At 41.2% G+C, this 11,861-nt stretch overlaps 1 protein-coding gene across 2 annotated transcripts in view; it reads right to left on the bottom strand.

Annotated features, from left to right (window-relative positions):
* Window positions 1–1,118: 1,118 nt before the first annotated feature.
* zmp:0000001167 (protein phosphatase 1 regulatory subunit 12A) overlaps window positions 1,119–11,861 on the bottom strand; it is a 15,551-nt gene continuing 4,808 nt past the window's right edge. The window contains exons 2-24 of one of the 2 annotated variants that reach the window (XM_057329694.1): window positions 11,672–11,802; window positions 11,326–11,444; window positions 10,307–10,463; window positions 9,424–9,568; window positions 9,200–9,274; window positions 8,719–8,801; window positions 8,258–8,448; window positions 8,071–8,180; window positions 7,448–7,645; window positions 7,282–7,364; window positions 7,006–7,191; window positions 6,834–6,932; window positions 6,651–6,741; window positions 5,810–5,923; window positions 5,552–5,645; window positions 5,387–5,472; window positions 5,247–5,303; window positions 4,597–4,619; window positions 4,447–4,510; window positions 4,258–4,362; window positions 3,478–3,528; window positions 3,320–3,370; window positions 1,119–2,040 (exon numbers count right to left, since the gene is read on the bottom strand). In XM_057329694.1, coding sequence (XP_057185677.1) covers window positions 1,954–2,040; window positions 3,320–3,370; window positions 3,478–3,528; window positions 4,258–4,362; window positions 4,447–4,510; window positions 4,597–4,619; window positions 5,247–5,303; window positions 5,387–5,472; window positions 5,552–5,645; window positions 5,810–5,923; window positions 6,651–6,741; window positions 6,834–6,932; window positions 7,006–7,191; window positions 7,282–7,364; window positions 7,448–7,645; window positions 8,071–8,180; window positions 8,258–8,448; window positions 8,719–8,801; window positions 9,200–9,274; window positions 9,424–9,568; window positions 10,307–10,463; window positions 11,326–11,444; window positions 11,672–11,802 — 2,400 coding nt within the window. In that variant the 3' untranslated portion in view covers window positions 1,119–1,953. The remainder of the gene's footprint in view (window positions 2,041–3,319; window positions 3,371–3,477; window positions 3,529–4,257; window positions 4,363–4,446; window positions 4,511–4,596; window positions 4,620–5,246; window positions 5,304–5,386; window positions 5,473–5,551; window positions 5,646–5,809; window positions 5,924–6,650; window positions 6,742–6,833; window positions 6,933–7,005; window positions 7,192–7,281; window positions 7,365–7,447; window positions 7,646–8,070; window positions 8,181–8,257; window positions 8,449–8,718; window positions 8,802–9,199; window positions 9,275–9,423; window positions 9,569–10,306; window positions 10,464–11,325; window positions 11,445–11,671; window positions 11,803–11,861) is intronic. The other variant, XM_057329695.1, reaches the window with a different exon arrangement.

Here is an 11,861-nt window from a genome sequence, read left to right as displayed (position 1 = left end):
CTTGAGAAACTAGCAAATGAACTTAGGCTGGTTGAAGATGTTGCATGCAAGTCCTACAAACAGTGCTTGTTTTAAACATACAGAAGCCAAACAAGTGATGCTCGTAATTTCAAGTTCTTCTGTAGAGAGCACGCCTCTCTTCACCATTTTCTAACTCCAAAAATATTTTTTGCAGTCATTGAAGCGCCAATATTACCGTTTCCTGTCTTTATATTATTCAGCCACTAGATGGCAGCAAACCCTGTTCTGCCTCTTTTGGCACATTGCCGGAATTTGGGGTTCCAGACCATGGGAAAAGAGACGCTTTACCCTTATAAGGCCGCAATCCATCCGCTTCTTTTCCCCAGACCTTTCCTCTCCGCCCTCTCTTCCTCTCTCTCTCTCTCTCTCTCTCTCTCTCAGACCTGAGGGATATTTACAGCAGAACTGCTCGGCGTACCTTATTAGGAGCGCTGCTTGTTGTCAGTGTATATGTAGATGAGACAAACAGATCCCAGGATGAGGGCTGGCATTCGTTCTCAAGGGGTCATTCAGTTTTTGCAGAAGGTAAACAGAGTCTGATCTCTGTAGCATCTGTAGGAATCTCCACAGAACTTCTCAACCTCGTATTCTCTGTTATCCTGCTGTTTTTGACCTTCTTAACAAGGTGTCAAACCAAGAACTACATCACCACAGAATTTGAATAATTTTGCAGACTCTGTTTACACAGTCCAGTTTTACTGTAACTCCCCCTTTCTCTCTCTCTCTCTCTCTCTCTGTGTGTGTGGGAATGTTAGATTATTACAGCTGTTCTTGTTTTTTTTTTCTGATGATGTAGGACATCTGCTAGACAGAGGGACATAGGCATTGGGGAGCAACGAGTGATGAGAAGAAAAAAAATCTTAAAAAGCAACGAGCTACTACCTAAGGAAAGCACTAATAAAATGAGATTGCACGAAAAGTTAAATCAGATCTACAACATTTTTAAACGAATCCAAAAGACTATGCATTTCATTTAGACGTTCAAAGTCTTTGTTAAAATCAAATCATAATTTCAAATCGTAAAACTCGTACATCTAAAATAAAACATTTCAACGCACTGGAACCCATCCACAACAGCAAAGAAACAGGCACCGGGCTACAAACACACATCTTTTATTAAGTGCCAACATTCATTCAATATATTAGAAAAACAACACGTGGAGAAAAACGCAACTGATTTCATGTTACAGTTTATGGCGCGTATGATTTCAAACGAATAATATTTGTACACAATAAACAAAAGACATTATCCTTGCTCGCGAAGACAACGACGTATTCACACAACAGTAAAAAATACGAAAATAGACATTTCCGCATCGCTCGTCATAAGTGTCGCTTTAAAAAAACAAGATGCATAGCATAACAGGCTTCGAACCGACATGTTTTCCGGCATGCGCGAGAGTCTGCACCGACCGTTTGACTGATTGTCGCCCCTATTGTTTGTTGCGTTGGTCAATAAATCTGGAGTCAATAACTTGAGTGACACCCTTATATCCAGACCACCTTTTTGTGGATTTTGGGGTAAAACCTCCCAGTTGTGTGTGTTTGCATGCTGTGCAGACGTAGCGTGCAAAGATGCAAAAAATACTGCAGAGCTCAGCTGCCCGAGATGTGGAATGTGTGTCGAGTGTGTGTGGTCACACTTATGAGAATGCGTCCCGATTTGAGTGCGAGTGTGTGAGAAAAAGAGAAAGTCGATGCTTCGTCTCCTTGTTGGTCTCCTGAGAACATGCATGAAGTTGAAACACGCCACGCGCACACGTATAGCAGAAAGGTAAAAGATCAAGTCAAACTGTGACCGGTCCACATAAAACAGTGACATTCTTCTGGGTAGTTTTTCGGGTCTGACGTTCACCCCTCCTCTCGCGCCGCCTTTGGCCCTCGGAAGGATGTTGGGGGAGGGGTGGGACGTTTCTCTCTCTCCTCCGCTCTCTATTTGGAGAGTTTGCTGATGACTCGAATCAAAGCTCCGTTCTCGTCCTTCAGCCTCTGGTTGTCCGCTCTCAAGTCTCCCAAAACCTGCACGACAGACACGCGCAAGTTACTTCCCGAGAACTTCCCCTTTGTTGCATTGGCTTGTCGGAAACCATAAAGAAGTTAAAATTTGGCCATTATTCATTCACCCTTGTTTTGCTCCAAAACTGTATGACTTTCTTTAGTCTGTGAAACACCAAATTAGATGTTTGGAAGAATCTCACAGCTGCTGTTTTCTGAACAATGAAAGGGTATTTCGACAAAAAAAAAGAAAATGGTTAAAGAAAGCTGCGTTCTATAATACAAGTTATTTAAAACCATTTTGTTCTTTTGCACACACAGCTTTTGGTTACTGAACTGATTTTTTTTTCTTTTCTGAAGCTCCTGGTTGCTTTCTGGCTGTGTATGTTGTTTCGAAAGCGTTAGCTGTCAAATTCTTCTCATACAAAAGTCATACACGTTTGGGAATGACATGAGGGCAGTGTTGGGTAAGTTACTCTGAAAAAGTAATTAATTACTACTTACTAATTACATATTCAATAGTGTAATTAGATTACTGTACAAATTACTCTCTCCAAAAAGTATTTAGTTACTTATTACTTTCTATATCCTATATCCACCTTGATTAGTTAAGCGATTCAAGGATAGACGTGAAACAGCTCTTTTAATTCATTCAAATAAATAATATTAAACCACATAAAGTTCTCTTATTAACTGACCAAAGTATTACAAATGTGAGAATTATACATTAAAGCACAGATTTTAAAGTTAGACTTTGAATTTTGATGTCAATCCCACTATTGCACACACATATATTACACTGAGTATTTAGTTTAATTACATCAGAAGTAACTGTAATTAAATTACAGAAAAAATAAGAGTAATCCCTTACTTTACTTTTCAAGGGAAAAGTAATTAAATTACAGTAACTAATTACTTAGTAACTAGTTCCACCCAACACTGCATGAGGGAAACCAGAACTGAACTAAAACTAATTCAGTATAATAACGGTTTTTAACTTCTAGATAAGAACCTGTTGCTAATTCCCAACACTGACAGAACTCAAATTGTAAAATGGAAATCTAATTATTACTCGTCACTTAATTGCACCGCACTTGATCATGGAGTGACACAAACGTCTTACGGTAAACAGGGTTGACTTGTGTTAGCTCTAATTTACAGCTGTATTGCTCTAAGGGATAAAGAATTAAGCAACGTACATTCATAACATAACACAAGAGGGAAGCACATTGGTTAATCCACAAACTGCTTCTGAGCCAACCGGCATAAAAGCACGCATATGTACAAAGTATTTCGTTCTCACCTTCAATTCCTCTTCCAGCTCGGCGGCACGCCTCTCTAACATCTTTCTCTCCTGAGAGATCGAGAAAGAGAGAAAGCAGGTGTGTGGAGTGACCTCATAAGATCACAGTCACGTTTTTCAAGCGCTTTAACAGAATTTTGTACGTTTTGTTGACTCACCTTCTTTTCCATCTCCAGCAGAGCGGTGCAGTCTGTGAATCTCTCCTGCCTCTGTTACGCACAAACATAGTTACGTTTTCTCACAACCTACTTTTAAGTATTACAAAAGTACACTAAAGGGAAACTTTTTTTATAGTATCAGTACTACCGAAATTGCAAGTTTCCTTTATTCTACGTAAAGAAATAAATAGCTAGTATGTAGAGTCAAATGACGTCAAACATTTTCCGTGAAATAATACACAACTAAAAATCATTATTAGAAGACTACTTCTGTGAGCCGGTGCAAGTTAAAGAGAGAAAAAAAGATTGCAGCTTTAAAGGTCCAGGGCATGAAATGTTGGGCATCTACCGGTGAGGTTGTGAATTGCAACCAATGGCTCACTCCACCCCTCCCTTTCGAAGCACTAAGGTGGCTGACGCGGGACAAAGATGTCGTCACGTTTTCATGATAACGTATTTACGAAACACGCTCTGTAGAGCAGTTTGTCCGTTTTGGGCTACTGTAGAAACAACATGGTGAATTCCATGTAAGGGGACCCGCGGTGTATGTAAATAGAAATAGCTCATTCTAAGGTAATAAAAACACAACGCTTCATTATGCAAGGTCTTTCTACACCTCTGAAGTCATAGTTATGTTTATTATATCGCATTTCTGTCAATAGATCCTCCAAAAAAATGACACGCTGGACCTTTAAATGCCATTGTTTTTTTTTATTTGTTTTAATTTTAATTTGACCCTACATCAATCCACCAGATATGCTTTCATGCGTTTGTGCACACCTGAGTGGCCTTTTCCAGCTCAACACGTGTCAGTGAAATGGTTCTCTGCGTGTCTGATAACTGCGTCTGCAGACGGCGGTTTTCCCTGGAAACCTCCTCAAACATCTGAGACACAAACATGCGAATACAGACACGTTACACACGCAAACTTCCGCGTAACACACAGTTAACCTGCGAATTCCTCCCCACCTTTTTAAAGTCCCTGGAATCCGATCCTCTCGTGAGAATACAGTCATTCAAGACTGAATCAGACCTGAGAAATGGGAAAGAGAGATGAAATAAGAAAACCACACGCCACCATCGCTAAACAGAATGAAAGGTCAAAGGTCAGACTCGTACCTGCTGCTCACATGCCTGTCTGTCTGAAAGAGGGAGACAGAAAACAATTCACACTTCGGGTCGAAAACATAAACACAAACAAACTAAAAGAGTCAGGCAATGGAAAAGAACAGAAATATCTTGCTTAATTGAAGCACTGAATAAACATACTTAATACCTACGAATGCCTCAGATACTTTAAGAATGCAATGCGTTTTTTTAATCAAAACAAATCAGATCAGTTGATTAAATGTGACAGATTGCAGCATGGATTGTTTTGCGATTCTGTCAAACATTTGCCCGACTTCTGAAGAATAATTGTGCACCAGTCGCATGGGCGATTTTTAATGGTCTTTTTTCCTTTCAGGAGCCTGAAAGATACCGGTCAACATCTCCTGTCTTTGTACACCAAGTACCAGCATGACGTACGGAAACGGTGAGTAAATTTTGATTTTTCATTTTCGGGAGACCCCATCACCTTAAAAATACAGAGTTTGGAAAACTATCTAAACTTTGTATAACACCATAAGCAGTCCACAAAGAAACAAAATTCTACAGAACTGAAGAAACCCATTCATTCAGACTATTCCTGAGAAAAAAGCAGTCACACAGGAACATGTCAATCAAATGAAAAAAAATAAATAAATAAAGAGCATTATGATTGGTCAAACCTGTGGGTCCCGCCCACCACTACTCTCATCCTCTCCACTGGGGTCATTGTCATCGCTCTGAAAACACAGAGAGGTCAAAGTTCAAACACAAAAAATCTCTTGATGAGCTTTCGGTTTAGTCAGATGTGTCTTCCGCTTACCTCCCCTGTCCTTCCTCTCCTCCGAGCCCTGGCCCTCCTGCGCTCTCTGGCCCACTCCTCACTGTCTGCGGCAGCGCTGTCTGCATCTACCAAACAATGTTACACTTAGAGATAACCAATCATATCTGCGTGTCATGAAATCAAGATTTAGAGGTGAAACTTTACCTTGTCTGTCAGGACGGGGTGCGCCGGGGGGATGCGTGAGTCCCAGCAGATCCGACTTTTGCAAGTTAGCGATACGAGATCGCCAGCTCACCTCCTGCACGCAAACACGTGACAAAAGTAAATCGTTTTGTGCAGCAGTTCATTTCGGAGAAAGCATTTTAGTTTAGTTTTCATGTTTAAACGCTTCGCCTTTAGTTTGCAGTAACAAAATCAACGCTAGCACAAACCGTCAGACAACAAACACAGGACCCTTCTCACCCCTTCGTCTCCCTTCTTTTGCTTCCCATCTTTCTCCTCCTCGTCCTTCTCTTTCCCCCTGTTTTCCGTCTTCATTGTCTTCTCCGCTTCCTGCAGGTCTGTGAGAGTTACACCCTGAAGACCAAACACGAGAGTCACACAGAGACGTTTGAAATCCACGAAACCGTTCCACGCAAATGTTTTCCTCGTGTGAGGGTCAGGGGTCCAGGTTAAAGGTCAGAGTCCAACCACTTCCATCAGTTTGCTCAGTATCAGCTGCGCAAGTGTTTGTGTCACCAATTTCAGATTGATCAATCCCTTGTTTTGCAGTACAATTATCTAAACATCCTTAAAATCGGAGCTGAAAAATATATGAAAATGATCGAAATGACGCAAATGTACATATCGCAATAGTTTGCAATAACTGAATGACTTTAATACTTCAAAGTTACGTACAGTCGTACGTTTTAGATCGACGCAGACAGCAGAGAGACTTGTGAAACAGATGCTTTTTCTTTCCCATAAACAATACGAAAGATGTAAGTTAGATATATGATTTTCAGTTTTTAAATATATTTTAATGATGTCAATTGATCTAACGAATTTTAAGCATGATCGTATCGCATAATTCTAAATGATCGCATCTTTAATATCATGCAACCCTACTCAAAAAAGCACACATCTAATCAAATTTAGTCTGATCAAAATTGAGACAAAGTTTAGATTTAAAAAAAAGAAAAAAAGACCAAGTAGATAATTTATCCGGTTTTTAAAAATTTTAAAAGACAAAAACAGACGTTTTTGCAGTTATAAAAAACGAATTATTGTCGGTCAGAACTACAGGTAATACGATCAGACAAACCTGTGTGGAGCGTCTGGACTGGCGGAGGTGTCTGGATCGGGCTCTTCTCTGAGCCTCCGCCTCCTCATCACGCACTGGAGTCAAATAAGACCTACAACACACACAAACCGAAACTTAGAGAAAAAGAACTACAAAATCTTTCCTGCTGAATAATTTGTGTAGATCCAGGTACATCACACTTACTTGCGTCTCTGTTTGGCATCTGTATCACCTGTCGTGGTAACAGAGTTGGAGGTTGTCCCCGAAACGGGTTCCTTCTTATCGGCCTCTTCCTGAGCTGATCTGTGAGAGAGACTTGAATATTTAAACCCCAAAACACAAATAAAAACAGAACGAGCGAGACACGCACACAAACCTCTGAGCCACTAGATTGTTGAGACGACTGAGTCCAGAGGTTCCTGTGGTTAAAGAGGTCACTGAAGGGTCATCAAGCTTCCTTCCATAAGATGAGCTGCGAGTTAACAAGGGGTTCTGACCCGACACGTCGTTGCCGGACTGGTTGTTCGATCGGCGTGTGTATGAAGAGCTCCGGCTCAACCAGCTACACAGACGCAGAATGATGGGCGAATGATTCAAAACAGGCGAGTAGACGTACCTGTAGGTGGGTATAAAATGGTATCTTGTGTCTCACCTGCTGGAGTTGTCCGGGTTGGTGTCTGAAATGCTGAACAAGCGTCTGGATGGAGTGGGCTGCACGCGGGCAAGCCGGGGCTCCTAAACGCAGGAAGCGATGTCATATTAAGACAATTCTATCAATGCTTGTATGTGTATGTGTGATGTTTGCATGTGTGCGTTACCTTATTATCGCTCTCAGAACTCAGTTTGGGACTAGATGCCGAGCGTGTCATGCCCAGTTTAGTTACTGAGCCCTTGAGGGTCTCACCGGATGAGTCGGAGGCCCTGGCAGAGCCCAGCGTTACAGAGCTGTCCTCTTTACGCAAAGCCGTCCTCCAGGAACCAAGAGCGTCTGTCGCTGACGTCTGAAAAGGTTCACCCTAAAAGCAGACAACACAAGGAAATAAATGAAACTTGTAAATGTAAACTTATTTTAAAACTTTACAATTCCAGTATAATAACTCGTAACAAAATCCCCAAAAGCTACAACGACAAACATTTTGTCGGTTTACTATTGATGTTGAAAATATATGGACCAATGATTTTGGACTGATGAAAACAATTCCATACAGTTCCCAAGTTATAAACAAAAACGCAAATATGCTTATAGCATGGCAGCAAATTTTTACAAAATGTTGCTGAAATTTGCATGGCTATCCATAGCAAATTGTGTCGGTTTCACAGATCTATAATATTTGTTAGGAGTATATCTAGATGACATACTCCAAATTTTGTGCAAATCTGATAAACGACTTCAAACATTCGTTTTATCAAACCACGACTCCCTTTTGAAGCTTCTCATCACCTTTTTAGCCTGATTTACAGCTGTGCTGGTCACCGTAGCGCTCGCAACCGCAGTAGAATTGTTGCGCTTGTTGTTCAAGTTGTTGATAATTTCTCGAGTTTTTGCTTTTTCTAAAAAGACAAGCACAGACATTCAGCTGACGCCATTTCTAGAATAATAGTGGGTGTGGCTTCTCATCTTTGGTCACCTGACTCAGCGTCGCTCTCCGATTCGCTCTCTTCCTCTGAACTGGAGCTGCTGGAGGCTTTGGGGGCGACCGCTGTCCTGGAGTCCTCGTCCTCCTCTTCGGTGGGCGGAGTTTGGAGTGTGGGGAGGGCGTGCTTTTCTCTCTCGTGAAGCGTGATTTTTTCTCTGCTGCTCATACGAGAAATTGATGTCCTGCAGCCAGTCAATACATCAGAGACAAGCCAGTGAGCAGACAACAGGTGCCACGACTATTTTATTTTTCTCATTCAACACAACCGTACAATTGCTGTTGTGTACCTGAACTGTGATTTGTAACAAGAGACAAAAACTATAACGCCCAGCAATACACACTAGTGTAGATAACGCACAGATATATATGACTTCATCATAGTTAAAGATAAATTGCAAAAAATAAACATGTCATGTGGGATTCATCGCACAGGAAGTGATGTGTGAGGTTACCTGCGAGGGCGAGGGGGTGCCGTGGAAACAGTCGGGCTGGTCTCAATGACAGGCGACTGGATCTTCTGTTTCTCTGAACGCATCTTTACAAAAACAACAACAGCTCTTTTAGTTTTAGGCACAGGTTTTGCAAATTAGCTATCGCTACACTATGATATCTGCATTGTACAGCTGTTGCTTTCAGCTTTGTTTAAGTATTTTGTGTTTGCCCCTATTCAAATCAAATAAACAAACGAATAAACAAACAAACAAATTATTGTATTGCAGTAATGCAAATCTGTGGAGTGATCTCTTGTAGAATGGAGTGTGTGTGTGTGTATTTATGTCAGCTCTATACACACACACACTCTTGCTTTCCGAACATTCTTGTGGCAAAGATAACTGCTCGTTTGCTTGCAGTGAAAGCGGTCTTTGAACATACTGTAAGCAGAGAGACGATAAGATAGCGTACACATAAACACACGCATACATGCAAACTTACAGCGTTCTGCTTCTTCTGCAGTTCTTCCAAGACTTCGACAAGGTTCTCATCGGCTACATCGAGTGGAGTTTGGCCCTATGAGACACAAATACACAATGCCTTGGAATACTTAATTGTGACTGGTCAATGATGACTGTATGTTAAATTATAATAATTTCTGTAAAACGTGTGTGTGTGTGTGTGTGTGTGTGTGTGTGTGTGTGTGAGTGTGTCTGCCTTCTTACCACAATATTAACCGCGCTCATGTCACACATGTGCTCAACAAGCAGATTACAGGCCTCCTCCTGACCCCAGTGAGCTGCCGCGTGGAGCGCCGTCCAACCGTCACTGTCCTGACTGTCCACGTCCACCAGACACTGCAGCAGCACCCTGACAAAGATAGATTAATTCAGGTGCTTTAAAAGTAGCGCTAAGAATCTGATTCGCATATTTGTTCTCGAGTGCACATCCCTTTTCAATAAAATTTTCTCAGAGCCCGACAGAAATTCACTAAACTGGTTATGGTGATTTTCTTATTTCCTAGAAAAATAAGTTAAACTAAAATCAAATAAAAAAAAATGTTACAGGGTAGCAAAGTTAGCATAAACCAAGCTATTATTTAGTAGGTCCTGGATCCAAATGTTAATTTGCAGTTATTAATCAACTTTTTTATTCTCCAAAACTTTGATAACAGGGTTGAACGGCTTAGCCTGATGAACACGATCAACACTACAATTTGTGTCAGAACTAAAGCATTAACTCACACTTTGAAGTGTCCCTATAGTTGAAAGTAGGGCTAAGAAAGAATCTGTATCGCATACCACAGTGGTTGGGGTCACATAAATTCGCTAAATTGGTTGGTTCTTTTCTAGAAAGCCTAAAACTGAATGAGTAACAGGGTTGAAAATTTTGCCTAAATTATGCTATTGCTCAGTAGGTGCTAGCCAGTTTGGGAACAAATGATGGTATGATGTTATTGATAAACATAAACTTTGATTATTCCTACAATAACATTTGGATAACAGGGTTGAACAGCTGTGCTTGACAAATATAGTCAGTAACGCTGCATCTTGTGCCAGAACTGAAGAATTCACTCATTGCCATCTTAGTAGTCAAGTTTGAACTCACTTTAACACCTCAATGTATCCTTTAGCAGCAGCTACATGCAGTGCCGTGGCCTGCATGTTTTGATGAGGGACAAGACAGCCAGTTCCTGCCATCACGGCCGTGGCATCCTGAAGCATGACTCTCTCTTCCTCTCTCCTGGCCTGCTCCACATCGATACCTGAAAATTCATTTTAAAGCAACGATTTTACAAACACTTACACACAGAGTGTGTATTTTAGTCCACCAAGAAACAAAGTTGTATTCACAAGGTACCGGGCAACTGCAATTGACCGCTTTTATTGAAGTACAAATTCCGGGTTCCTGATGGCTTTAAGGGCCCATTTCGGTTCCTTGAATGCGCAGCTTTGTTTAATGTGTTGGCGTAATTTCCTTTGAAACAGGAAGAAAGGGCCATACTGGACCATAGGGGACGTATTGAGTGGCTTCTTCCCCTTTTAAATAGCCAGTAGCGTTTAGCTACCTTTTAGCCTCAGATCATATGAGAAGCCGAAGACTAAAAATGAAAAAAAAAAAAATCTTCGTTTTTGATTAAATGAGGACTTTAAATCTTTGAAAGAAAAAGAGTTTTGGCCCGGGCAAAATTTGAATGTGAACCAGACTTCATGCTGACGGTCAACACAGTGGAACAGTGAGAAACACATTAAACAGAGCTATCTTGATAAATGAATGCTACAGGCTTTCAAACAAGACCCTTTTGATAGGCAGTTCAAGATCATTCTGTTCTTGAGAGAGTGACACAAAGACACACTCATACCCACATTCACTCACCCACCTAACACGTCTAACAAGCGTCAGGAGGATGTTTATAAAAGCCACGGGCAGCTGCAGTATTTAAATAAAGACTTTGATGTGGCAAGTTCAGGTACTGGTACTCTCAAACCCGAACACATCCTACAAACACGCTAAAAAAAGCTTTTGTGGGTGAGTGTGCATGTGTTTAGTTTTAATTGGATCACACAGATCAGACACATGGAGTGTTTAAGACATTCATATAAGAAAATAGCTAAAAGATTTCTCACCCTGTTTATTAATCTCAGCTTTCAGCAATCTCTCCATGGCATCTTCAGTGGCGACGTCCAGAGGAAGTTCCCCCTCGCTGTTTACTGCCCCCACACGCGCCCCGTGTTCTATCAAATACCTACGACATGGAAGAAGACATGACTTTTAAATAGCTGATAAAAATTTCATAGTTTCATAGATTTAATAGTTTAATTCATTAAACTATATGCGATTATATGTCAATTCTCTTGGCCACAATAATCTTGTATTGTGTAGTGAAAATCTGACATCAGGACAGCCTTTGTGCTATTGTGCTGTCTGCCAACTTGCTGTTTTGAACTAAAAATTTGGGACAGAGCTACTCACTTTGTGATTTGTACGAAACCGCATGAGGCGGCGGCGTGGAGGGGCGTCCAGCCTTCATTGTCTCCTCGGTTTACATTACTGCCGCTCTCTACCAGAAACTGAACCATTTCTGCATTCTCATCAATACAGGCCTGGAGAGAGAGAGAGAGAGAGAGAGAGAGAGAGAGAGAGAGAGAGAGAGAGAGAGAGA

Source organism: Triplophysa rosa, linkage group LG3 (genome assembly GCF_024868665.1).
Source record: "Triplophysa rosa linkage group LG3, Trosa_1v2, whole genome shotgun sequence".
In the NCBI taxonomy this organism is placed as follows: domain Eukaryota; kingdom Metazoa; phylum Chordata; class Actinopteri; order Cypriniformes; family Nemacheilidae; genus Triplophysa; species Triplophysa rosa.
This window is presented reverse-complemented; position numbering and strand designations above follow the sequence as displayed.